The sequence below is a fragment of the Erithacus rubecula genome (assembly GCF_903797595.1).
Source record: "Erithacus rubecula genome assembly, chromosome: 14".
Taxonomy (NCBI): domain Eukaryota; kingdom Metazoa; phylum Chordata; class Aves; order Passeriformes; family Muscicapidae; genus Erithacus; species Erithacus rubecula.
This window is the reverse complement of record NC_136666.1, coordinates 1,844,805-1,872,153: the sequence shown is the minus strand read 5'-3', so window position 1 is coordinate 1,872,153 and position 27,349 is coordinate 1,844,805. Positions and strand designations below refer to the sequence as shown.

Below are 27,349 nucleotides of genomic sequence, written 5' to 3'. Positions count from 1 at the left end.
CCCTCACCTCGGGGAAATCCCGCGTTCCCCCAGAGCCTCCCGCCAGCTCGGGGGGGTCCCGGCTGTTCTCCCCCAGACCCTCAGCTCGGGGAGGTCCCGGCTGTTCTCCCCCAGACCCTCAGCTCGGGGGGGTCCCGGCTGTTCTCCCCCAGACCCTCAGCTCGGGGGGGTCCCGGCTGTTCTCCCCCAGACCCTCAGCTCGGGGGGGTCCCGGCTGTTCTCCCCAGACCCTCAGCTCGGGGGGGTCCCGGCTGTTCTCCCCCAGACCCTCAGCTCGGGGGGGTCCCGGCTGTTCTCCCCCAGACCCTCAGCTCGGGGGGGTCCCAGCCACCTTCACCCCAATCCTCCCCTCAGCTCAGGGATCCCGGCTGTTTTCCCCACAACCTCCCCTCAAAGCGATCCCCGCCATCCCCATCCTCCCCCTCAGCTCAGAGAGATCCTGGCTGCTCTGCCCCAGACCCTCAGTTCGGGGGGATCCCCGCCATGCTCACCCCAATCCTCCCCTCGGCTCAAGGGGATCCCAGCTGACCCCCACCCCAATTCTCCCCTCAGCTCAAGGCGATCCCGGCCATGTTTCCCCCAGAGCCTCCTCCTACGCTTAGGAGGGTCCCGGCCGTGTTTCCCACCCTTCTCTCACCCCAGGAGGGTCCCGGCCGTGTTTCCCACCCTTCTCTCACCCCAGGAGGGTCCCGGCCGAGTCCCCCCAGGCCCTCCCACAGTTCGGCGCTACCTCACCCTACGGACCGGAAGCGGAAGTGCTATAGAGAGCGCAGTGCACGCTGGGAAATAGAGTCCGGCACAGTAGGCGTACCGCACTCCCGAGGAGAGGGCGCTGCTGATTGGCCGGCCCTGCCACCACCAGCCAATGGGCGGGCGGCCGAGGGTTTAAAGGCAGGAGCGCGGCGAGGGGCACGCAGTTCCCGAGACTCTCTCGCCACGACCTCCTCTAATTAACGCTACCTCGGTAATTAAGCGGCTGCCATCCTCCCGCGTGGGCGAGCAGCCCTGCCAGCGCAGGAGGGCCCAGCTGTCCGAAGCTGCCCACTCTTCAGCGCTATCTGCTGCTCCATCTCCTCACCCTCTCCCAAAAAAGGAGAGGCCACTACTCCGGTGACCAAGTCCTGTGCCAAGGCGCCAACTTTTTCTGACAAGAAGAGCTGTTTGTGTTCTAAAAAAAGCCAAGTTACCATGAAAGTCCAGTCAGGCTGCAAGAGCCACATTCCAGGCACGCTTTGCTTCCTAACAGCTCTTAAAATGGTCCGAGCAGCACCAGGGGCCATGATGGGATTTAAAGAGAATTCAGAAAACAAAATTCAGGCTACGATTTAACTTCAAGCCAGGTTGGAATCCCAAATTTCCCAATTTCATTTGGGATAGAAAACCCACCCCTGAAAGAAAGCAAGCAAAACTCAGCTCTTCTAGTGTTTAAACCTGGGAAGTTTTTTTTTTTTTTTTCCTACAAAGGAACCTACTAACCTAGAGGTGCCACACCTAACTGTAGTGCCATCTGTGCTACACAGGGAAAGTGAACAACCCTCGACTGCTGAGGAGGAGGGGGAGGAACAGGAGCCATTAGAATGCAGGAGGAATTGGAACACGGGGTCCGAGGTGGCAGCAGCCCCTCTAGAAGCACTTGCGATGGACGATGGAGGGGCCGGACTCGTCGTACTCCTGCTTGCTGATCCACATCTGCTGGAAGGTGGAGAGGGAGGCCAGGATGGAGCCGCCGATCCACACCGAGTACTTGCGCTCGGGCGGGGCGATGATCTTGATCTTCATGGTGCTGGGCGCCAGCGCCGTGATCTCCTTCTGCATGCGGTCAGCGATGCCCGGGTACATGGTGGTGCCCCCGGACAGCACCGTGTTGGCGTACAGGTCCTTGCGGATGTCCACGTCGCACTTCATGATGGAGTTGAAGGTGGTCTCGTGGATGCCGCAGGACTCCATGCCCAGGAAGGAGGGCTGGAAGATGGACTCGGGGCAGCGGAAGCGCTCGTTGCCGATGGTGATGACCTGCCCGTCGGGCAGCTCGTAGCTCTTCTCCAGCGAGGAGGAGGAGGCGGCCGTGGCCATCTCCTGCTCGAAGTCCAGCGCCACGTAGCACAGCTTCTCCTTGATGTCGCGCACGATCTCGCGCTCGGCCGTGGTGGTGAAGCTGTAGCCCCTCTCCGTCAGGATCTTCATGAGGTAGTCGGTGAGGTCGCGGCCGGCCAGGTCCAGGCGCAGGATGGCGTGGGGCAGGGCGTAGCCCTCGTAGATAGGCACCGTGTGGGTGACGCCGTCCCCGGAGTCCATCACGATGCCCGTGGTGCGGCCCGAGGCGTAGAGCGACAGCACGGCCTGGATGGCCACATACATGGCCGGGGTGTTGAAGGTCTCGAACATGATCTGCGTCATCTTCTCCCTGTTGGCCTTAGGGTTGAGCGGCGCCTCGGTGAGCAGTACCGGGTGCTCCTCGGGCGCCACACGCAGCTCGTTGTAGAAGGTGTGGTGCCAGATCTTCTCCATGTCGTCCCAGTTGGTGACGATGCCGTGCTCGATGGGGTATTTGAGGGTCAGGATGCCCCTCTTGCTCTGCGCCTCGTCCCCCACGTAGCTGTCCTTCTGCCCCATGCCCACCATGACGCCCTGGTGCCGCGGCCGCCCCACGATGGAGGGGAAGACGGCGCGGGGCGCGTCGTCCCCAGCGAAACCCGCCTTGCACATCCCCGAGCCGTTGTCCACCACCAGGGCAGCGATCTCCTCGTCCGCCATCCCGCCCGCCTGCGGGCACAGGGACAGGGGGTGTCACTGCCTGCCCGGGGGGACACAGCAGGGACTGTCCCCGAGGGTGGGAGCGAGGGGATGTGTCAGGGAAGGTGGGAATTAGGCCCTGAGGGGTCTGCAGGGCAAGGCAGGGAGATAAAATTTCTATTTATTCTCTCAAAAGATGCATAGAAAAAAAATGTCAATCCTGAGAGGACAAGCTGTCCCCAGTCTCTTCCAACCCAAACCCTTCTGCAATTCCCACTCCTTCCCCAGGGGTCTGAGGGGGAGACCCCCCTGTATAGCCTCCCACATTGCAGGTTTGAGAGAATAAAGGTTCCCAGCAAAAAGCAGCATCCTCCTTCCCTGAGAGGACCCCCAAATCCACCCCAAGGGCCCAAACACACACATGGTGGAATCTCACCCCAATGGCCTCAGCAGGGAATCCCAACCTTCCCTGAGGGCACAGACACGGGAGAATCCCAAATCCCACACTCAGAGTCTGAACAGACACAAAGGGAACCCCTAACCCTGCCCTAAGAGCCTAAATAGACACTGGGGCAGTCCTAACCTCCCTAGGGGCCCAAATAGACACTGGGGAAGCCCTAATCCTCCCTAGGGGCCCAAATAGAGATGGAGGGGACCCTAAGCCCCGTCTGAGGGCCTAAACAGGCATGAAGGAACTTTATCCCCTTCAACAAGAGACAGACCCCTAAATTCCCCCCCAAAAGCCCAAACGCACACGAAGGAGCCCCTAAAGCCCCTCGAGGGACCCTTAACCCTACGCAGAAGGGCCAAATGGACACAGTGAAAACCCTAAGCCCACCCTCAGAGCTCGAACAGACACAGTGAGACCCCAACCCCTTCTCGGAGGGACCTCTAATCCACGGGGGGAACATCTAAACGCCGTCCCCCATATCCCGCTGGGCGCCAGGGCTGCCCCGGGACCCCACTCACCCTCACGCGCAGCCTCAGTACCCGCCGGCGCCTCCTCCGCGACTGTCGGGCCCGCGCCCTGCGCGTGCCTTTTATACCGCCCGGAAGTGGCCGCCGGCCGGCGGGCGCGCTCGCTGATTGGCTGCCGCTTTCCCTCCCCGCCGGCGTTCGCTTCCGGCCGGGCGAGGAAGGGGCGGGAGGGGGGAAGGAAGGGAAAGGAAGAGAAGGAGGAAGGGAAGGGAAGAGAGGAGAGGAAAGGAAAAAGGAGGGGAAGGAGGAAGGAAGGAGGAGCTGCGGCGGCCGCGCACGGACCGGCGGGACCCGCCACGGGAGGTAAACGGCGGGGGGGAGGGCGCAGCGGTGCTGAGGGGGGGCCCCTCGGTATTTCCGCCTGAGGGGAGGGTCGGGCATTCCCCGTGAGGCGGGGTCGGCGGTGGAACGGGGATGAATTAATGAAATAATGGATTAATTAGCCCTCGGTGCTGCTCGGTCCGCCTTTAACTCCCCCAGCTGATTCCCACTTGGAAAAGCTGAAAAACCTCTTCCGAGCGCTGCTGGTTAAAAATAGTTAAAGGGGTTTAAATCCCCCGCCGGGCGTGGGGAAACTCGGTCTGTGCCCCCCTTGGGGCACAAAAAGCCGCTAAAAGCGACGGGGGGAGAGGCTGGAAAGTGAGGCAGGACCACTAAAAGCGAGCAAACGGGGCTCCGCTGGAAACCCGCGCTGCTTTGGTGCCTCTGTCCCCACTCCAGTTATCACCTCAAAGCCCCAGCGAATCCTTCCTTTCCGCCCCAGGAGCGGTGTGTGTTTGGGGAATATCGGGGTTTCTCCCGGGTTTCTGCCCCCTGCGCTGCGTTCCTGGGTGTTGCTGCCGCACCTGAGCCGCGTTTGCTCTGCTGCTCCTTCTGCGGGAGAGTTTGGGCGAGGGGAAACGGGCTGGGCAAAGGGATAGAGGGAGGGGAAAATGAGAGTTTGGCACGGAGCTAGGGATGCTCAAGCCATCCTGGAAGTTGTCTTTCACTCTTCTCACTGCCTGGTAGGTCCTCGGTTATTTTAGAGCCTGTTTCTAAACAAATTTTACCGAAATAATCACCTTCCCCCCCCCCACCCCCCCCAAACAAGCGGCTGGCAGGAGCTCGGGGCTTGTTTAGGGTTGTTTTTTCCTTTGTTTCCCCGAGCTGGTCGTGTTTTGATCCCCTCCCAGCCCTGGGATGGGATGTGTTTGATCACTTCTGGATGTGTTTGATCACTTCTGGATGTGTTTGATCACCTTTTTCCCCCACCCCGAGCAGGACAATCCGTGCCGGCAGGGCTGGTGGGGGACACAAAGTCCAAACTGAGCGGCGCCGTGGCTTTTCCAGGATTTATCCCGGGGGCTGTTCTGTTGGGCTTTGCTCAAGTGCTGGCTCAGCAGGTTAGAAATGGAGAGCTGGGAAAGCTCCTCAGGCTGGGAAAAATCCAAAGAAGGGCAGGGACAGGGCTTGGGATACATTGGGAATTCCGGGATCCCGAATGCTCGGTGCTTTGCTGAAAAACAACACCGAAAATTATTTATTTATTTATTTATTAAATTATTTTATTCAAGTTTTTGGTTTTGTTTGTTTGGTTTTTTTTTTTTTTTTTAAGAAATGGCAGGGAGCGACAGCACAGAAGAATTTAAGGCTAGACAAATCCCTGCCTGGCATGGATTTTTTTGTTTTTGTTTTGTTTTTTAAATATAAATAAGGTCAGGCTCATCCTGGCTGTCTCCTTTTAAGGCAGTATTCCAGGAGCACCAAATCCCAAACCTGCCCTTGCAGCAGCAGTAATTTGGGAAGCGTGGAAGGCTGGTTGCCCGCACAAAGGCGTTCGGGACGGTGTCTTTGGGGGCAGAGCAGAGCTGGAAAACACAATTAAGCAGTCTGCAAACTGAATGCTTTGGAGCCCGAGGCTGTTAAACGCTGATTGTTTCACGGTCTCCTGCACAGGAAAGAGCGCTGGCTTTGCGCTCTGTCCATCCCCTTCCTGGGAAGGGAATAAAAAAAAAAAAAAAAAAAAAAAAAAAAAAAGAGAGAGAAAGATGAAAGCGCGCTGTGTGTATCCCCCGCAGATCGTGCGCGGTTCCCGGCGCTGCCAGCCATGCTGACGGCGGGATGAAGCTGCAGGCGGTGGTGGAGCAGCTGCAGAAGCAGCAGCAGCAGCAGCAGCAGCAGCCAGCGGTGCCCATGGATTGCCGGGAGCGCCAGCCGCCCTTCCCAAAGCCGCCCTTCCCCGCCCAGCCCCGCGCCGGCCCCGCCGCGATGTCACCCGCTGTCCCCTCGTGTCACCCCCCTCCCTCCGGCCGGCCCCTGGAGCAGAGCGCCAGGAACTCCGAGGAGGAGGAGGAGGAGGATGACGACGAGGAGGAGGATGAAGAGGAGGATGAAGACGAGCTGGAGGTGCCCGGCCGGGAAAGCTGCTCTGCCCTCAAGTATTTCCGTGCTCCTAAAAACGCCCATTCCAACCAAAGAGTGGCTTCCAGCCCCGGGGCAGCCCCGCAGGGCAAGGAGGAGCAGGGCAGGGACTCTGCCAAGCACCCCCCAGCCCCGGGGGCACGGCCCCCCTGGCGCCTGGAGGAGCAGCTCAAACAGGTCAGTGCCAGCACCCCCGCTCCCAAAAAATGCTCCATCCCCATCTCTGCACCCTCTGGAGGTGATGTGCTGTGCCCTGGGAAGAGGTTCCAGGAGAAACTGGGATTTTTCCTCTGAAAATGACTCTTTTCCTATGAAAGATTCTCTGTGAGAGCCTTTGTGGGGTGGGATTTTGGGATGAAAATCCCCCAAACCTGGTGGTTCTGTGCTCATTTTGGCTGCAGGCACTTCCCTACTAACATCTCACAAGGAGTTATTTCTTGTCAGAGGTCTGGGATCCTGGAATTGGGAATTTGGGAGGTGTGCCCTGATGCTGGGAGTCAGAGCCACTTTATATTCCATGTGTGCTGTCCTCTGGGAAGAGGTTCCATGAGAAACTGGTATTTTTCCTCTGAAAATGATTCTTTTGCTATGAAAGATTCTCTGAGAGAGCCTTTGTGGGGTGGGATTTTGGGGGAGAAAATCCCCCAACCTGTGGATTTTTGCTCATTTTGGATGGTGGAATTCCTCTCTTTGTTGTAAGTGGGAATTTCTGGGGCCTGTCCCTGCAGAGCAGGTGGGTGTTCCCGATCCCAGCTCCTCAGCAGGGCTATAAAATCTCCTTTTTCAGTTTTTTTTTTTTTCTGAGGGAGTTGCTCAAGCTGCCACAGGGAAATGAGGTGGGTTTGTCAGTCAGGGGCCATTGCCTCAGAATTTACTGGTTGGGAGTGGTGGAAACTTCCTCTTTCAGGGCTCTGGGTGGAGAAAAGGAGGCAGGGCTCAGGTCTTAAGGGATCTCTTTTTAAAAAAGCCAAATAAGCTCAGCTTACTCTGGTTTTTAGTCTGGTTTTGTTCCTTGCCCAGCTTCCCACTCCTGTTGGGTGAGCCCTGCAGATCTCACTGGTCATTCTGGCTGGGCCATGAAACCAGCCAGGGTTGTGTGGAAGAGGGGAAAAAAAAGTGGAATAAAAATAAAATAAAAATTGGCACAATGTGTTTTGGATCATTCCTGAATTTTGAGCCCAAAGCCTCAACAGGAAAAACTGAAATAACTGGAATCTTGAATATCAAGGTATATTTTGGAGGGATGAATTCTTTCCTTTGCTCTCTGGAAAATCCAGGATAAAACAAACATTTTGTTTCCAGAATTATTCCTGGATCAGTCTTTTCTTTTTTAAGTTATTTGTACCAGTTCAGGGAGCATTCCTGGGGTGCAGAATTCTCTTGGAAATGGGGAAAAAAAAATCAATTTATTCCTTCCCTCAGGGCTGGCTTGTTCTTGTGGGATTTTAAGGCTAGGATTGCTTGGAGATGGCAAAAATCTGGGAGCCACCAGGAAAACTTCTGTCCCATCCCAGGAAATAATTGTAGGACAAAGCTGGGGTCAAAATGAGCTGGATTTTGGAATGATAGGGAATTCTGTGGGCACATTCCAACCCTGTGGAATGCCCTGAAATCCATCCCAGCTCCTGGAAAAAGGGGGAAAGTGAGGGTTTCATTCCAGGTTTTGTGCCTTGGGATTTTTGGGGATAACTCAGGGCAGCTTGCCAGAAATCACCAGCTGAAAAAGCCTGACCTAAAGCTTGCCAGAGGTCACTCTGTTTATTAAGATAAGTCAGCTTAAAATAATTACTGAGCCTTTGCTGCAGGCCCTGGGAGTGAGTGGCTGGGATTCCAAAAGCTCAGGTATGTGCCTGGATTGCTCAGGAGAGACCCCTTGGTCCAGCAGAGGGGGGGGAAGAAAAGGAAAAAAAAATTTAAAAATGAGCATTTCACACTGGGGGTTTTGTCGTTTTTCAGGTTTGTTTTTTTTTTTGCCTGGAATATTTTGATTTTTATGCCACAGTGGGAGGAGATTCCTCACTCTCAGCTGACAGCAAGCACCTGCTTTTTCATCTGCTGTAGTGACAGCTTGGAGTTCTCCCTTTCTGCTTCTCCTGAAATCCCTGGCTCAGGCTCAGAGGATTCCCCAGCTCCTCACCTGCAGGATTCCATAGGTGGGTTTTAGGCAGGAGAAGGAGCTCCTTGTAGGATTTATTCAGTAATAAATTAATAAATCAGTAATTTATTCACTGAATTAATAAATTACAGTGATAGGAAGAGTGGCAGCTCCCAGGAAATCAGGCTGCAAACAGGAGGAGCTGGAATGTGCTGTTCCCTTCCATTTGTGTTTTTCTCACTCTGGGGTGACTGTAATCACTCTCTCCCCAAATCAGTGGGATTTTGGCTGATTCCTCTGGGAACAGCAAGCATTCAGAGAGCTGAATTTTTCCTCAAGGATGAGGGAGCAGATTCCTGTTTCCTCATGGGAACACGTTAAAGAAATTTAATTAAAAAAAAAAAATAAAAAATAAAAGAATCAGTTAAAGCTCAGCCCTTTCCTTGCCTGCCATTCCTGAAATCACTCAGATGTTTTCAGGGGCTGCCTTTGAAGCTGAATTGAGCACTGTTATTAGGGCAGGCTTGGTTCCCATTGCAGGGAGCTGCTGTGGGCAGTAATTACTGCTTGGCTCTCTCCCTGTGCCTGAGAACTTGCAGCTTGGGGCAGGGCAGCAAGCCCTGATCTTATCAGGGTTTGTACTACAACACTTTTCTTTCTGGCAGCATCTGTTTCACTTCCTAAGGCTTAACTCTGCCCACAAAAGGAATTTTCTGTGGATTCCCTGATAATCCTGAAATTGCTGCCCCAGTCCCTTTTCATTGACTCAAGCCACAGGGCAGGGGAGGGCCTTCAGCCTCATGCCCAGGTGGGGATTTCAGCAAAAAAACCTCTTTAAAAAAAGCTCTGTGCAAAGTGAGGAGGTGCAGAAGTTGTTTTTCCTCTGGTTTGGAAGGTTTTTTTTTCAGTCCTGGAAGTGTTTGTGATCCCCCTCCTCCATCTGCTCAGGGTTAACTCCAGCCTGGCATGGGGAACCAGGATTGCTCTGGACATGTGAGCTTCCCTCTAATCAGATATTCCAGGTGCTTGGGGAGAAAATCCCAAAATAGGGCTGCAGGGGATTGCTGCTGGAGCTTTGCACTGGGGAGGGGGCGGTGCTGGCCCCTGAAGTGGTCCATACACTTTTCCATGGATAAATCCAGGGTTTTTTCCATGGGCAAATCCAGTTTTTTGTATCTAATTCAAATTTTCCATGGATAAATCCAGTTTTCCCTGGATTTCAGCTCCTTTTCCCAGGAGATGCTCCCAAGATCCCAGGGTGGAGCTGTGGGAAGTGGGATTGATTTATGGTTCTAATCACACCCCCCTTTTTTTTCCCCTAGCTAATAAGCCAAATGTGTTCTGTTTAACTTTTCAAGCCCTTTAAAAGTTTGTTGTTTTTTTTTTTTTTTTCCCTGGGAATTATCCCAAGTTCAAACCCACTGGCAAGAGGGAATTGCCTCCTTTAACCCCTCTCCTTTCTCATCCCTGTTCTCAAATGTAGCAGAATAAGCTCTCAGCATGACCAGAACTCCCTCTGGAAGCAGGAATTAATGCACTTTTAATCCAGAATAAACTCTGGATTTATATCCCAGTGCAAGAGAAAGGGTCAGAAAGCTGAACCTTCACAAATCCCTGATTTGCAAGGTCCAGGATGGGCAATTCCTGCTGCCTCCTTTTCCTTCTGCTCTCTCTGATTCTGGCTGCTCCTTGTTTGATCCCAGTGAAATCAGTGGGGTTTTAGGAGCAGCTGGGTGGATAATTAGCCAAAAATCTGTGAGTTTAATCTCTGCTGGAGAGAAAGGACATTGGGATGGATCCTCCTGTGAGCAAAACCCAGGCTGGCAATTGATCCCCTGCAACAAACAGCTGACAGCACACAAGTGGCAATAATCCCCCATTAAATATCCCTCACTGGATGGGGCTCACTGGGTAATTGACTTTCCAGCAGGAATTACTGGCTCAAACCAAATCAGCAGGAATTAGGAGCTCATTCCAGCCTGGGGATGGGGCATGGGCTCTTCATCTTCCTGATTCCATGTGGGCCTCACAGCCAGATGGCTGCAGGCTGGTGGGGGGCTGGAGCACCTCCACAATTCCCAGGGGGTGGTTTTGGGGTGCTGGGATCTTTTCTGTCCAGTTGGATTTGGCTCTTCCTTTTTCCAGCTAGATTGGTATTTATGGAGTTGTCTTTTTTTAGGATGCCTGGATTTATTTCAGGATCATCCTGGCCTTCCATAATTCTGGAGGTGCTGGTTTATTCTGAGTGCTGAAGCACCTTCAGAATTCCCAGGGGGTGTTTTTGGGGTGCTGGGACCCTTTATCTTCATGTGCAGGGTGGATTTGTCACATTGATTTGGCTCTTCCTTTTTCCAGTTGGATTAGGATTTACAGAGTTGGTGTTTTCAGGATTTATTTCAGAATCATCCTGGCATTCCATATATCTGGGGATGCTGGTTTATTCTGAGTGCTGGAGCACCTCCAGAATTCCCAGGAGTGTTTTTGGGGTGCTGGGATCATTTCTGTCCAGTTGGATTTGGCTCTTCCTTCCTTTTTCCAGCAGACACTGGATTGGGATTTACAGAGTTGGTATTTTTAGGATTTATATCAGGGTCATCCTGGCCTTCCATGTATCTGGAGGTGCTGGTTTATTCTGAGTGCTGGAGCACCTCCAGAATTCCCAGGAGGTGTTTGTGGGGTGCTGAGACATTTTATTTTCATGTGCAGTGTGGATTTGCCCCATTGATTTGGCTCTTCCTTTTTCCAGATTGGAATTTATGGAGTTGGTGTTTTCAGGATGTATTTCAGGATCATCCTGGTCTTCCATAAATCTGGAGGTGCTGGTTTATTCTGAGTGCTTGAGATCCTCCAGAATTCCCAGGGGGTGTTTTTGGGGTGCTGGGACCCTTTATCTTCATGACCAGGGTGGATTTGCCACCTTGATTTGTCTCTTCCTTTTTCCAGCTGGATTGAGGTTTATGGAGCTAGTGTTTTCTGAATGCTTGGATTTATTGTAGGATCATCCTGGCCTTCCATATATCTGGAGGTGCTGGTTTATTCTGAGTGCTGAAGCACCTCCAGGATTCCCAGGGGGTGTTTTTGGGGTGCTGGGACCTTTTATTTTCATTTGTTTGTCCAGTTGGATTTGGCTCTTCCTTCCTTTTCCAGCAGGTACTGGACTGGGATGTAGAGAGTTGGTTTTTTAGGATGCCTGGATTTATTTCAGGATCATCCTGGCCTTCCATATATCTGGAAATGTTGTTTTCCATCCCTTGGAGACCATTCCAGGATGGTGATTTCCCAAATGGAATAGGGCATAACCAGATTAATCCTTTTAACGAGCTTAATCCAGCAAAGCTGAGCTTTCCATTTTCTCCAGGGAAAAAAAACCCCACATCCTCCAGGGAGAAAACCCCACATCCCCCAGGGAGCCAGGAGAGAGGAGCTGGCATCCTCCTCTTCAGGAAGAGATGGAATGTGGCTGGGAGGTGAAATTCCCCTTCCCATTTTGTGGCAGAGATGTCACAAAATCCCAAACACACCCCACACCTTTCCAAGCCACCAGCTGCTTTTCTATGCGTTTCTGCCTAAAAATCCCCACGTTCGAAAAAAAAAAAATCACCTAAAAATTCAGCTATTCCAACCTTCTGGGGCCTCTTCATGTGCTTTTCAAGCTTTTTCTACCTCTTTTGGTGTTTTTTTTCTGCCCAGAATGGCAACGTGAGCTGGAGCGACGAGGGCGACGGATGCCGAGGACGAGAAATCTCCAGAGATTTTGCCAAGGTCTGTTTGTGCTTTGGGAAGGGAAAATTTGGGGAATTCTTCTCCCTGAGCCTTTCCCAAAGGGAATCAGTGAGAAAACTGCTTTGTCCTGCAGTTTGGGGCTGGTTTGTTGCCTTGCACTGGGATGTAAACTAAGAACTTTGGATATTTCAAACCATGTTTAAAAACAGCTTTTTTTCCAACTGGGGGAAAAACATTTTGGATTTAAATGTCACAGCAGCTGGAGGAGTTCAGTTTAAACCAAGGCTGCTCCCAGAGATTCCCAGGAATTCAGCCCCAAATGCTCTTTTGGGATACACTGCCCAGGGAACTTCATTTTAATGATTTGGGTATTTCAAACCTCCTGGTAAAAATTATTCCCTCAGCAAATCCATTCTGGGCATTTCTGAAGGTTTTTGGTTCCTTTGGAGGCACACAGGGAGGCTCTGTCCTTTCATCTCCTCCTTCTGGGGGTTTGCACTTAGGTGAGAATCCCTGGAAGAAAAGGAAATTGGGAGTTTGCAAGAGAAACTGCAGGAAAATGTGACCCTGTTTTCCTATTTACCCTGGAAGAAGCCTTAATTAATTCCTTAATTAATTTTTTGTCTCCCTGTGGGTTTTGCTCTCATTTTGGTTTGTCCTCCCTCCCCCAGCTCTATGAACTGGACAGTGATCCTGAAAGGAAGGAATTCCTGGATGATCTCTTCATCTTCATGCAGAAGAGAGGTGAGTGACATTTGCTTGGATCCCAAGGGCAGGAAAGGGAAGTCTGAATTTCCTAAAGAGAAAAGAACAAATCCAGAATTTAGCAGAGCTAAAACTTGGGGTGTTTCCCTTGGGAGATGAGGAGACAGTGAACTGTAAATTAAATTTCTGATTCAGTTTTGGTGTTGTCCATGCCCTGAAGATCCCAGGAAGATTTTTCCTGAGCATTCCCAGTGTTCCAGTTATCTAAATCTCAGTTCTCAGTAGGTAAAATGTGGTGAGATGTGGATAAAATAAACACCTCTGAACGTTTGGGGTGCCCTCTTGTCCTTCCAGGGGTGCCAGTTTGGAACTCTGCCCTCAAAAGCCAAAAATTCCAGCACAAAATCCCTCTCAGTCTGAGTTAAACAGCTCAGAACTGCTGGAGAGGGAAAATCCACATGGGAAAATGCTTTTTTGGGATGGATATTGCTTGGGATCAACCTCCTGGAGGAGCTCAGAGAGGCTGGGAATGCTTGGATTTATGGAATTCAGTCAGCCCAGTTTCTTCAGGTTGATGGGTAAACTGGGCTGTGCCATCCTGCAAAGGGGATATTTTCACCTGGAGTGGGTTTTTTTTAGCAGCTGTGTGCCTAGTTTTCCTGTTCTTGCCCTTCCCAGGGTTTGGGGTGGCAGGGAGGGGATGGAAATCCCACTGTGAGGTTTTTTTTTGGGAGCTGCTCAGCTTATCCTGGGATAACCATAAGGATTCAGGCTTCATTTCATTTTTTGTGCTGACTCCCTTCTGAAAAAACCCCAAATCCAGCTCCTCTCCCTAGAGTAAAGTGTTTCTAACATCCCAATCCCTGGTTCAGGAGCTGCTTTGTTCCCAAAAACCCCAAATCCAGCTCTCCTGAGCAAAGTGTTCCTAACATCCCAGTCCCAGCTCCTTTCCAACCCAAACCATTCCATAGTGTGTTTGAAATTCCTGCTGCACAAGGAGCTGCTTTTTTGGGCAGTTTTAGGGTTCAGGGCATGGACTGAGCATTCACTGGATTTGTTCTAGCAGGAGTTTTCCAGTTTTTTCCTTGGATCCCTTGGAGGTATTTCTGCCTACCTGTAAAACACAAATTTTCTTTTTTATAAAATAAAGCATTGCTTGCAAGTAGACAGGAGAATTTTTTTTCTCTAATTAGGGAAAAGCCTGGAACCTTCTCTTTGGAAAGATACAAAAAAAAAAAAAGAAACAAAAAAACTTTCCTGGGACAGCAAAATTTAGAGTTCAAATAATTAATTATTCCTTTAAGCAGCTGGAAAAGGTGGTTTAGAGGGAATACTGTTTTAGGATTCCCATGGGATGGGGGATTGCAGCTCTATGGGATGGGGGATTGCAGCTCTATGGGATGGGGGATTGCAGCTCCCCATGGGATGAGGGATTGCAGCTCTATGGGATGGGGGATTGCAGCTCCCCATGGGATGGGGGATTGCAGCTCCCCATGGGATGGGGAATTGCAGCTCTATGGGATGGGGGATTGCAGCTCCCCATGGGATGGGGGATTGCAGCTCCTATGGGATGGGGGATTGCAGCTCTATGGGATGAGGGATTGCAGCTCCCCATGGGATGGGGGATTGCAGCTCCCCATGGGATGGGGGATTGCAGCTCTATGGGATGGGGGATTGCAGCTCTGTGGGGTGAGGGATTGCAGCTCTATGGGATGGGGGATTGCAGCTCTATGGGATGGGGGATTGCAGCTCCCCATGGGATGAGGGATTGCAGCTTCCCATGGGATGGGGGATTGCAGCTTCCCATGGGATGGGGGATTGCAGCTCCCATGGGATGGGGGATTGCAGCTTCCCATGGGATGGGGGATTGCAGCTTCCCATGGGATGGGGGATTGCAGCTCTATGGGATGGGGGATTGCAGCTCTATGGGATGAGGGATTGCAGCTCCCCATGGGATGGGGGATTGCAGCTCTATGGGATGGGGGATTGCAGCTCCCCATGGGATGGGGGATTGCAGCTCTATGGGATGGGGGATTGCAGCTCCCCATGGGATGGGGGATTGCAGCTCCCCATGGGATGAGGGATTGCAGCTCTATGGGATGGGGGATTGCAGCTCTATGGGATGGGGGATTGCAGCTCCCCATGGGATCAAGAATTACAGCTCCCCATGGGATCAGGCATTGCAGCTCCATGGGACCCCTGTTCCTTTTTATCCCAACTCTGGAGAACCCAGCCCTATAAAGTTCAGGCTGAACCCCTGAAGCATCCAGGGTTTGTCCCTGGGCAGGGATTTGGGCAATCCAGGAGCTGAGGCAGCGTGGGGGGTGGGTTGATTTGCTGCTGTGAAATGAATTTTTTCTCTGTTTAGCTGGGAATTCACACACCCCACGGAATCACTTTGCCTCACTTCAAACAAACACAAATTTCTGTTCTTCCTGAGATTTGGCTCAGCATTATTTTAAGCCCCTGTGGACTTTCCCAGTTTGCTGGGGAAAACCTGTTCCTTTTGGCATCTCCTCTGAACATATTTGAAGTGGGAAGAGCAGTTTTTTATTTACCTGCTGCAGGTTGTGGCTTAAAAATGTCTTTTTCAGTGCCTGTTTTTCACTCCTGAGCACATTTCAGTGAGATTCCAACGTGGCTGTGCTGAGCAAACACTGGGGATTCTCACCTCCTTTGTTCCTTGCTGTAAAATGGACACTTGTGTGAGGAAATTGGATAGGGAAGGTGGGAGGTGGTTGGGGAAGCAGGGCTGGGTGTGATTAAGTGCTCTTTGTGCAGGACAAGTCCTGGCTTAGGCTGAAGCTCCTGATCAGAACAGAAAAAAAAGCACCTTTATTATTGTTATTTAGCAAAACCTAAAACTCCAGGGAAACCCTTTGTTCCAGAAATCCAAATCATGGCTGCATTTCTCCTCAGAAAACCAGGAGCCTGTGGGATGATTCTGCTTTCCCATTTCCACATTTATCAGCTCTCCATCTTCCCTTATCCAGTGGTAACACCTCATGCCCCTGGTTTGGCATGGGATAAGCCAAATTACAGAGCTGGGGTTCTGCTAAAAATTGAAAAATATTTTTTCCAATCTTCCTCTGCCTCTTGGAGCCAGGCTGGGAGGTTTGGAAGTACAGTAAAATGAGTTTTCCATCAAAAGGCAACAAGTCTTGTGCCCTGCCCTCAGCTGCTGACCTTTCCCTCTGGAATTCTGCCCCCTGACCCCAGGATCATTAATCCTGGCTCTGCCAGATGACAGTAATCCATCATGGCCCCTGACAGCTTTGGGGGTTTCCAATAAAAACCTTCCTTTATCACCTTCCCCCTGGGCAGGGCTGGGGGAGGAAGGGCAGCACATCCCTCTGGAAAACACTGGGAATTCTGCTCTCTGCTGGGTCTGAGGGGTGGGAGCTGAAGGAACCCATGGAAAATGGAATTATTCCAGCTCCTGGGAGCACTTCTGTGCAATTTCTCAGCTGTACAGAGAAGTTTTTACATTTACACTGAGGTTTTATCTCAGTGGATAAATTTACATTCTCTCTGTAAACACATTTGTAAATGTGTTGTTGTGTAGAGTTCCTCATTTAGCTGAGTTTATAAATGTGTGTTTCTATCTAAATCTCAGTTCAGCCTAGTTTATAAATGTGTGTTTCTATCTAAATCTTGATTCAGCCTGGTTTATAAATGCTTGTTTCTGTAGAATTCCCCATTTAGCTGAGTTTATAAATGTGTGTTTCCATCTAAATGTTGATTCAGCCAAGTTTATAAATGAAATTTGGTCCAGTTTAAAAGCAAGGGAAGGTGTCCATGGGTTTCTGAGGGGATTTAGGGAGCTCAGACCCCATTGCTGCTCCTGCTTCAGCCTTTATTTCCCATGGATGCAGGTGATGTTTGTGCCTCTCACAGGAGTACCTGGATTTATAATTTTTCTATTTTCCCAGCTGCTGAGCTGGGGATGTCTGGAGGAGGGTAGGAGTGTGTTAAAGTAGGGTGTTAAAAAGCTGATATTTGTTAATATTTTCTGTGTGAGCAGCTGGGTTGCTGAGAGCTTTGTCCATGGCTCTTCCCTTTCACTCTCCATCTGGATGAAAATCCCTGCTAGACAAGTTAATGCCATTCCTTAAATTGGATTGAGGAAATTTGAGGGGTTATGGCTGGGGGGAGAGAAGCTTCATCTCCCCCAGACAAGCAAAGGCTTTGCTGCTCTCATTAATTAACCAAAGAAGGGGTATTTTGGGGTGTCCTGTTTGTTCCTGAGGGTTTGGGAAGGAAATATTTCCCTGTTTTTCCTGACTCAGGTGATAAGTGATAGCTGGAGGTAACTTGATCATTCCCTGATTTCCCAGTGCTCCACAGATCCTGTGCTGCTGTCACACTGCTCCCAAAATGGAGGCTGGGGAAAAAAACAGAGCAAATCCAGGGGTTTTGAGGAGGGAGGGATGGAACCACAGGGAATCTGAAGGGTTTGGAATTCCCTCTGATAAAAAAATCCCCCTTGGATGTCTGGCAAGGACACATCTGCAGGGCCAGGCTCCTTTCATGGCACGGAATAAACCCATTTATAAGGGCCATAAACGGGGGGTCTGGGGCTGCCAGCAGTGCCACCAGCCTCCCCTGGGGACTGGGGATTCCACAATTATCCCCTGCCCCCTCCCAAGCCTTCCTGCCAGGCTGGGGCTGCCCATTGTGGGGACAGGATGCTGCCCTGGGCTGGGCGGCCCTTTGATCCAGGACAGAGTTTCCCAGGCCAAATAAAAGCTTTTTTTTTAATTCCTTCTTCCTCTCTGTGCCTAAATCTCCTTAGTTTGGGTGTTAGCACTTCCAGGAGCTGCCAAAGGGGCACTGCCAGGTTAAAAATGAGATTTTTCTTCCCTGTTAACCCAAAATGTGACAAAACCAAGCAGGAGCTGGGTTGGGGATGCTCAGAGCTGCCATGGCCTCATCAGGGAATTGTTTGGGAAAAGCAGCTGGAAGCTCTGTGGAAGGAGCAGCATTTATTTACCTCTCCAGGTTGTCCCAAGGGTTGGAGGATGGAATTATGTCTTGGTTCTGCTATTCCCAGGCAAGCAGCACAGCACATCCTGGGGCTTGGCAGGATTTTTATCCAAGGATTTGAACCCTGAGCTCATAAAACCCATTCCTTTGTGCCTCTCCTTCAATAGTCCCGACTTCCCCTCTTTCTATTCCAGGAGCTGCAGGTTTTTATTGCTGTGCTAATTCCCTTTGCCCACAGGAAAGGGTTTTCCACGGAAAGGCTCTGCCCTGTGGCTGCTCTTCCTTGGGATTTTTGAGCTTTCTGGCACTGACCCCTGGAAAACGCTGCTTTGGACCTGAAGGCTTCCAGATTTGAGTGATGGAGTTAAAATCATGGGTGTGCAGTTAAATGAAAGTGTGTGATTCACATGAAGGGTTTTAAGTTTGAGGTTTTATAATATAGTAATAGGTATGTGACAGGATGGAGGATTTTGGGTGTTTTCTCCCTTTTGGTGCTCATCTTCCTCCTTCTTCATGGTTTCAGGCAGTTTCTGCTTGGACAGTTAGTGCTGCACTGAGGATCGTGGAAATTTGGTTAAAGTATAAATAATATATAATTAATATAATTAATTCTCTATATGCTTAGCTTTAAGAGACCTTGTAGCAGCTGGATCTCTCTCCATTTGTGCTCACTTCTAGCTGGTGGCTGTTGACTGAACTTTCTGTACTTTTGATAAAGTTTAATAAACAACCAAGCCCAAACATGAGAAAATCCATTTCCTTCGTGGCTCTGAGTGAAAACAGAAGAGACTCCAGACAAATCACTAATTAAGTGGTGAAAACACCACCACTGTTACACTTCCCTTGCCTCATTTACTCACCCACAGGGATGAGCCAGGCTGCAAATTCCCAAAATTTGCCATTAGGAGGGAGATGAATCCCTCCCAAGCTGACTCCATCCTTTCCATATTTTTTGGTTTTTTTTCCCTGCAGGAACTCCCATCAACCGAATCCCCATCATGGCCAAGCAGATCCTGGATCTCTACATGCTCTACAAACTGGTGACTGAGAAGGGAGGACTGGTGGAAATCATCAACAAAAAAATCTGGAGGGAGATCACCAAAGGCCTTAACCTGCCCACCTCCATCACCAGCGCCGCCTTCACCCTGCGCACGCAGTGAGTTGGGAATCTCCATCCCCACCTCTCCATTTTTACCTCTTCCTGCTGATTTAATCCTTATTTTAACACTGAGAATTGAAAATTCAACACCTCCTTCTTGGGTTAGGGAAAGAAAAGTGAAATTTCGCAGTAAAATTGTTGTAAAGTTGAATAATGTGAAATTGTGCCTTAGCGATGGAGGAAAGCCAGCTTCTATAAAAACTCAATTTTTAGGAATTTTTTTAGAGCTTCTTTACCATTCCCACAGGTTCTGTCTTTTCCAAACCTGTGGGTCAAAATTCCTCCAAAGGGGTGAGGTTTGGTACTGCTCAGTCCAAATGTCTCAGGCAGAGATAAATCCTAAAAAATTTATGGAATTAAATGTTGTGGGGCAAGATTTGGGTTCTTGGTATTTAAGATTTGCTGTTGTGAGGGAGTCCCGGGGGATTTATAGAGAATATTTCAGTTCTGAGGCAATTCTGGGTAGATTATGGAGGAAAATTGAGTTTTGAGGGAATTCTGTTTAAATTATGGGGGATAATTCAGTTGTGAGAGAATTCTGTTTAAATTATGGAGGATATTTCAGTCGTGAGGAAATTCTATTTAAATTATGGAGGATATTTCAATTGTGAGGGAATTCTGGGAAAATTATGGAAGATATTTTAGTTGTGAGGGAATTCTGGATAAATTATACAAGGTATTTCAATTGTGAAGGAGTTGTGGGTAAATTATAGAGAATATTTCAGTTGTGAGGGAAATTTGGGTAGGTTATGGAGGAAAATTGAGTTGTGGGAGAATTCTGGGTAAATTATAAATTGTGAGGAAATTCTGGGAAAATTATAGATAATATTTTGGTCCTGAGGGAATTCTGGGTAAATTACAGAGGATATTTCAGTTGTGAAGGAATTCTGAGTGATTCTTTGAGGATATTTCAGTTGTGAGGAAATTCTGGGTGAGTTGTATTACCATATTTCACTTATAAGGGAATCCTAGGTGATTTCTAGTGGATATTTCAGTTATGAAGGATTTCTCTCTGATTTATAGATGATATTTCAATTGTGAGGGAATTCTAGATGATTCTTACAGGACATTTCATTTGTGAGGAGAATCTGGGTGGTTTTTTGACAATATTTCAGTTGTGAAGGGATTGTTTATACATAATATCTATAAGGGATGGTTTATAGATAATATCTCAGTTGTAGGGGAATTCTGGATGATTTCTAGACAATATTTTATTTGTTTGGGGATTCTGGGTGATTTATTGACAATATTTCAGTTTTGAGAGACCTCTGGGTGATGCTTTGAGGATATTTCAGTTTGGAGGAAGTTCTGGATGTTTGTTGAGGGTATTTCAATTGTGAAGGAATTCTGTGTGATTTATAGAAGATATTTCATTTTTGAGGGAATTCTGGGTAGTTTATTGACAATATTTCATTTATGAGGGAATTCTGGGTGATCTATAGATAATATTCCAGTTTTGAGAGGACTCTGGATGGTTCTTTGAGGATATTTGATTTGTGAGAAAATTCTGGATGAGTTATGGAGGCTATTTCAGTTGTAAGGGAATTCTGGGCAATTTATTGAGAAATATTTCATTTATGAGGGAATTCTGGGTGATTTATAGACCATATTCCAGTTTTGAGGAACCTCTGGATGACCCTTTGAGGATATTTCAGTTTGGAGGGAATTCTGGATGGTTATTTGAATTGTGAAGGAATTCTGGTTAAGTTATAGAGGATATTTCAGTTGTGAGGGAATTCTAGGTGATTCTTAGGGGATATTTCATTTTTGAGGGGTTTCTGGGCTATTTATAGGCACTATTTTAGTTTTAATAGAATTCTGTATGGTTTATAGATGGTATTCCCATTTTGAGGGTATTGTGGATGATCCTTTGAGGATATTTCAGTTGTGTGGGAATTCTGGATAAATTATAGGTTAGATTTCAGTTGTGAGGGAATTCTAGATGATTCTTTGAGGATATTTCAGTCGTGTAGGAATTCTGAATGAATTATAGAGTATATTTCAGTTGTGAGGGAATTCTAGATGATTCTTAGATGATATTTCAGTCATGTGGGAATTCTGAATGAATTATAGGTTAGATTTCAGTTGTGAGGGAATTCTAGATGATTCTTTGAGGATATTTCAGTCGTGTGGGAATTCTGAATGAATTATAGAGTATATTTCAGTTGTGATGGAATTCTAGATGATTCTTAGATGATATTTCAGTCATGTGGGAATTCTGAATGAATTATAGGATAGATTTCAGTTGTGAGGGAATTCTAGATGATTCTTTGAGGATATTTCAGTCGTGTGGGAATTCTGAATGAATTATAGAGTATATTTCAGTTGTGATTGAATTACTGAGGATCCCCTGAGGATATTTCAGTCGCGATGGAATTCTGGGTGCATTACAGGCAATATTAAGTTAGGAGGCAGCTGTTGCTGGTCCCTTGAGGACATTTCAGTTGCAGCACCTCTCTGTGCCCATCCCCAGGTACATGAAGTACCTCTATGCCTACGAGTGCGAGAAGAAGTCTCTGAGCTCCCCGGCCGAGCTGCAGGCGGCCATCGACGGCAACCGGCGCGAGGGCCGCCGGCCCAGCTACAGCTCCTCCATGTTCAGCTTCTCCCCCTCTACGCCAGGGCCCCCTTCCCTGCTGTCCCCTCCCAAAATCCGCTTCCCCATCATCGGCGTGGCGCCGGGCAGCGGGACCAGCAGCCCCCGGGGGTCGCCGGCCATCAGGAAAGGTCAGCTCATCCATTGCAGCCGCCATGGGTTCTGCGTTGGGAATCAGGGGGTTGGGTTAATGTGTTGGGTTTGGGAGCTGGGAATGAGGGGGTTGAGTTTCCATGTTGGGATGTGGGAGTTGGGAATGAGAGAGGGTTGGGTTAACGTGTTGGGAATGAGGGGGTTGAGTTTCCATGTTGGGATGTGGGAGTTGGGAATGAGAGAGGGTTGGGTTAACGTGTTGGGAATGAGGGGGTTGAGTTTCCATGTTGGGATGTGGGAGTTGGGAATGAGAGAGGGTTGGGTTTCCATGTTGGGATGTGGGAGCAGGGGTTGGGTTTCCATGTTGGATTTTCAATGAGGGGGTTGGGTTTCCATGTTAGATTTGGGAATGAGGCTGTTGGGTTTCCATGTTGGATTTTCACTGAAGGGGTTGGGTTTCCATGTTGGGTTTGGCAATGCGAGGCTTGAGTTTCCATGTAGGGATGTGGGAGTAGGGAATGAGGGCATTGGTTTTCCATGTTGGATTTTCCCTGAGGGCGTTGGGTGTCCATGTTGGATTTTCAGTGAGCAGGGTGGGTTTCCATGTTGGGGTGTGGCAGCAGTGGTTGTGTTTCCGTGTTGAATTTTCCCTAAGGGGTTTGTGTTTCCCTGTTGGATTTTCAATGAGCAGGTTGTGTTCCCATGTTGGATTTTCAATGAGAAGGTTCTGTTTCCATGTTGGGGTGTGGCAGCAGTTGTTGGGTTTCTATGTTGGATTTTCACTGAGGGTGTTGGGTTTCCATGTTGGATTTGTCATGAGCAGATTCTGTTTCCATGTTGGATTTTCACTGAGCAGGTTGTGTTTCAATGTTGGGATGTGGCAGAAGTGGTTGTGTTCCCATGTTGAATTTTCACTGAGGGCGCTGTGTTTGCATGTTGGATTTTCACTGAAGGGTTTATGTTTCCCTGTTGGATTTCCCCAGGGTCTCTATGTTTGTTTCCCTGTTGGATTTTCAATGAACAGGCTATGTTTCCATGTTGGATTTTCAATGATCAGGTCATGTTTCCATGTTGGATTTTCAATGAGCAGGCTGTGTTCCCATGTTGTATTTTCAATGAGCAGGCTGTGTTTCCAATGAGGAGGTTGTGTTTCCATGTTTGGATGTGGCAGCAGTGGTTGGGTTTCCATGCTGGATTTGGCAATGAGCAGGTTGTGTTTTCCTGTTGGATATTCAATGAGCAGGTTGTTTTCCTGTTGGATATTCAATGAGCAGGTTGTTTCCCTGTTGGATTTCCCCAGGGTCTCTGTGTTTCCCTGTGTGATTTTCAGTGAGCAGGTTGTTTCCCTGTTGGATTTCCCCAGGCTCTCTATGTTTCCCTGTGTGATTTTCAGTGAGCAGGTTGTTTCCCTGTGTGATTTTCAGTGAGCAGGTTGTTTCCCTGTGTGATTTTCAGTGAGCAGGTTGTTTCCCTGTTGGATTTCCCCAGGCTCTCTGTGTTTCCCTGTGTGATTTTCAGTGAGCAGGTTGTTTCCCTGTGTGATTTTCAGTGAGCAGGTTGTTTCCCTGTTGGATTTCCCCAGGCTCTCTGTGTTTCCCTGTTGGATTTCCCCAGGCTCTCTGTGTTTCCCTGTGTGATTTTCAGTGAGCAGGTTGTTTCCCTGTGTGATTTTCAGTGAGCAGGTTGTTTCCCTGTTGGATTTCCCCAGGCTCTCTGTGTTTCCCTGTGTGATTTTCAGTGAGCAGGTTGTTTCCCTGTGGGATTTTCCCCGAGGGGTTTCTGTTTCCCTGTTGGATCCCCCGGTGCCCCTGACCGTCCCTCCTCCCGGCAGGTGAGGCGGTGCCCCTGCGCGTGTCGCTGCCCGGCCGCTTGCCCGCGGTGCCGGTGGCCCTGGGGGGCCAGCAGGGCTCCCTGGCAGCCAGGACAGCCACGCTGGAGCAGCTGCGGGAGCGGCTGGAGGCGGGAGAGCCCCCGGAGAAGAAGGTGACGCGCATGACACAGGAGGAGCAGCGGCTGGTGCAGCAGGCGCTGCAGCGCAACCTGCTCAGCGTGGCCCGCCAGATCCCCATGAAGATCAAAATCAATGGGAAAGGTGAGGCACACATCCTCGGGGAGCCAGCCTGGAATGTCACACACACCCCCCTGGGGCACCTCGGCCTGCAGCTGTTGGACTTTGGGTTTGTTATCCAGATCAGCTTTGCTGCTGGAGTTTGGGAAGAAAGAAAAGAGCTGTTCTTGCTCCAGCAGTGCTGGTTTTGAGCTGCAAATATGGATGGGAAAGGTCAAAGCAGCAGTTGGGATTGGGATTCCCAGTTCCTGGCAGCTCTGCATCCCCCTAAATTTGACATGCAAACCAAAAGAGCCAGGGAAAGGGAATACAGATCTTAAATTTTATCCAGGAATGCTTGTTCCCTCTCGCCTCACTTTGCTTTCACCCTGAACTTCCTAAACCCAAACTCTGGGAACAATTGCATTCCCTACAAAAAGGAGCAGCCCTGAGGATTCAGAGATGGGATTCCCACCTTTCTCTCTTGTCTTCCATGCCCTCGTTTTCCCCACTGCACCATAAGACTCAGATGGAGCTTTGGGAGCTGCTCTGAGAGAAGATTTTAATAAGCTCAGCATGGCCTGATAACAATATTTAGATTCAACTTCAATAATGTGGAGTTTTTAGGGGGGTGGAGGAGAAATCCCAAAATCCAGGCTCGCCCTTGGGAGCTCCTGGGAGAGTTTGATGCTCAGCTCCCCTCAAACACAGCTGCCCATCACTGCCCAGGCTGAGGAAATGGAGGAAAATCCTGATTTTCACAGAGGTTTTCCCTCCCTCCAGTGGCCACTGGAGCTGCTGCTGAGGGTAAAATCCAGGTGTGCTCTCACCTTGGGCACTGCCAGGGATCCAGGAATTCTGTGGGGACAAAAGGGGGCTGTAGGGAATGGGATTGTGTCCCTCTAACCCTGCCTCCCTCCTTTGCTGGGACAAGACAAGGGAGACTCAGCAGCAGCACTGAACCTGACCCCCAATGGCATCGGCAGCATCAACATGTCTGTGGAGATCAATGGCACCACCTATGCTGGTGAGACCCTCCTGGGGACTGGGAGAGCCCTCCTGGGAATGGGAAATCCCTCCTGGGGGTGGGAATGTGAGTGGTCCCTACCAATCAAAGCAGGAGGTGACTCTTATTCACAAGCCTGGGCAGGATGAGCATCTTTCCTGTGGTGTTAGTGCTTTAAAATCTGAGGGAAGGGTTTTGAAATCTCTGTGGAGGTGTTGATAGGAAGGAGCATTGTCCCTGTTGTCCTTTATTTGGCTTTCCCAGCAGGAATTGTCCCCTGGTACAGTTCCCTTTTGTTGGGTAAACCCCAAGTGGGAGCCCAGCTCTGCCTGACCCTTCTCCCCAAAGGCAGAAGCCTTTTGGGATCTGTTTGCTGTAGGGACAGCACCCCTGTGACAGGCTCTAGCCCCAGGCACCCCTTCCCTGTGCTCAGCACAGACTCAGGAGCCAGAGCAGCTCCTGGGGGCTGAGGGTGGGATCCTGGGGGCTGGGGGATGGGATCCTGGGGGTAGGGGTGGGATCCTGGGGGTGGGAATGGGATCCTGGGGGTGGGAATGGGATCCTGGGGGCTGGGGGATGGGATCCTGGGGGCTGGGGGATGGGATCCTGGGGGTGGGAATGGGATCCTGGGGGTGGGAATGGGATCCTGGGGGTGGGAATGGGATCCTGGGGGCTGGGGGATGGGATCCTGGGGGTGGGAATGGGATCCTGGGGGCTGGGGGATGGGATCCTGGGGGTGGGAATGGGATCCTGGGGGCTGGGGGATGGGATCCTGGGGGTGGGAATGGGATCCTGGGGGTGGGAATGGGATCCTGGGGGCTGGGGGATGGGATCCTGGGGGCTGGGGGATGGGATCCTGGGGGCTGGGGGATGGGATCCTGGGGGGCTGGGGATGGGATCCTGGGGGTAGGGGTGGGATCCTGGGGGGCTGGGGATGGGATCCTGGGTGGCTGGGGATGGGATCCTGGGGGTAGGGGTGGCATCCTGGGGGCTGGGGATGGGATCCTGGGTGCTGGGGATGGGCTCCTGGGGGCCGGGGATGGGCTCCTGGGGCCTGGGGATGGGCTCCTGGGGGCTGGGGATGGGCTCCTGGGTGCTGGGGATGGGCTCCTGGGTGCTGGGGATGGGCTCCTGGGGCCGGGGATGGGCTCCTGGGGGCCGGGGATGGGCTCCTGGGGCCTGGGGATGGGCTCCTGGGGGCTGGGGATGGGCTCCTGTGGGCTGGGGATGGGCTCCTGTGGATGGGGATGGGCTCCTGGGGGCTGGGGATGGGCTCCTGGGTGCTGGGGATGGGCTCCTGGGGGCTGGGGATGGGCTCCCCTGGCCAGGCTGACCCTCAGTGTGCCCTCAGGGGTGCTGTTTGCCCAGAAGCCCGTGGTGCAGCTCCTGGCCGGCTCAGGCACGCAGAGCTCGTGCAGCAGCTCCAGCAGCAGCTCCAGCAGCAGCTCCAGCAGCTCCCACTGCTCCCCCAGCCCTACCTCATCGAGGGGCACAGAGCCCTCCACCAGCTGGTCCCTGTGACGGGAGTGCACACATACCTCATCTCAAGGAACCTGCTCTCGTGGCTGGCCAGCAGCAGCAGGGGGAGGAGGATGATGGTGGTGGTGGTGAAACCTTTCCATGCCAGCGAGTTTTCCTTCATCGTCTTTGTCCAGCCTGGTTTTGCTTTGTTGCCCCTTTTCTTCCTCCCCTGTGCTCTTTGTTTCCTCCTCCTCCTCTCGGGTTTGTGGAGTTCCCGCGGAGGGGGGCACACCCCGCGTTTCTCAATCAGGGATGGGCTCCAGGGCGTGGCCAGGGCAGGACAGGGCCGGGGCTGGGGCTGGGAGTGCTGGTCCTGCTGGAACCGGGGGCCCCCAGGGCCCTTCCCAGCCACAGCTCCGTGTTTTGACAATCCTGAGAGCCGGGGGGTGCCTGGCCCCGTGGCAATATTCTCCTGTTCCTTCCTGCTGTGTCCCCACGTGACGGTTTTGGCACCATCAGCTGCTGGGTCCTGGCTGGTGCCACCTCACCCCTGAGTGTCCTTGTGTCCCCTGTCCCCGTGGCCTTTCAGGTCCCCCTGCCCTGCTGATGTCCCTCCCATCCCTCCTGCCCTGCTGACGTCCTTCCCCTGCTCCGGGCCCGAGTCAGGTTTTTTTGAGCAGACGAAATACCTCAGATATGTAACTTGTTGGGTTGGTTTTTGTTTGTGTTGGGTTGGTTTTTGTTTTTTAACCTCTTCAGGAAGTATTGGCATATCCTATCGCTTGGGGGGTTTTCATAGGTGGGTTTGCTGACTTTGTGTTTGCTTCTGTTTGTGTTCGCTTTTAAACGCATCACCAAAGACAGGGAGTCCCAACAAGGCTGAGCAGCTCCGTGGCTTCCCCACCCTCCAGGAGCAGAATTCCAGCATCATCCCAGCACGGGAAAACGGGCCAGGGGCCATCCTGCGTGTTGTGCTGGTTTTCCCCAGCTCCGGGCTCTCCTGGCAGCGCACTGTGCCCAGGGCGATGCTCCGCGTCCCCGCCCGCTGCTGTCGGAGGGAGCGCCGCCCTGGCTCGCTGTGGGCGGGGAAGCCGGGCTCACCCCGTGCCGATTCATCCTCGCACACTCCCAGAGGGTTTTCTGGGACTCAATCAAATGATTTTTTGTTTTCGTTGTTGTTGGTTTTTTATTTTATTTTATTCGGGGGTGGGGTTGGGGCTGTTTCCTCTGAGTGGGACTGGGGCACTTTCTGCTTTTCCCGGCTGCTCCGGGGTGGGGTTGCTTTGTCTCACTTGCTAACGTCGTGTTTTCTTGCACAGAAAGGCACTCGAATCACTGAACTGCTTGGACACTACTAGAGTATTAAT

General features: G+C 50.9%; 2 protein-coding genes across 2 annotated transcripts; one reads left to right on the top strand and one right to left on the bottom strand.

Moving 5' to 3' along the window:
- Positions 1–1,096: 1,096 nt before the first annotated feature.
- LOC306808163 (actin, cytoplasmic type 5) lies at positions 1,097–2,819 on the bottom strand. Its single transcript, XM_079318421.1, has one exon. It carries the CDS (start codon positions 2,752–2,754, stop codon positions 1,624–1,626), a length of 1,131 nt encoding a protein of 376 aa, XP_079174547.1. The 5' UTR covers positions 2,755–2,819; the 3' UTR covers positions 1,097–1,623.
- Positions 2,820–3,708: 889 nt separating this feature from the next.
- Positions 3,709–26,125, top strand: ARID3B (AT-rich interaction domain 3B). The gene is made up of 9 exons (XM_079318386.1): positions 3,709–4,014; positions 5,769–6,288; positions 11,897–11,968; positions 12,601–12,673; positions 18,593–18,776; positions 21,253–21,506; positions 23,300–23,560; positions 24,450–24,542; positions 25,873–26,125. Exons 2-9 carry the CDS (start codon positions 5,812–5,814, stop codon positions 26,040–26,042), a joined length of 1,584 nt encoding a protein of 527 aa, XP_079174512.1. The 5' UTR covers positions 3,709–4,014; positions 5,769–5,811; the 3' UTR covers positions 26,043–26,125.
- The last annotated feature ends 1,224 nt before the right edge of the window (positions 26,126–27,349 follow it).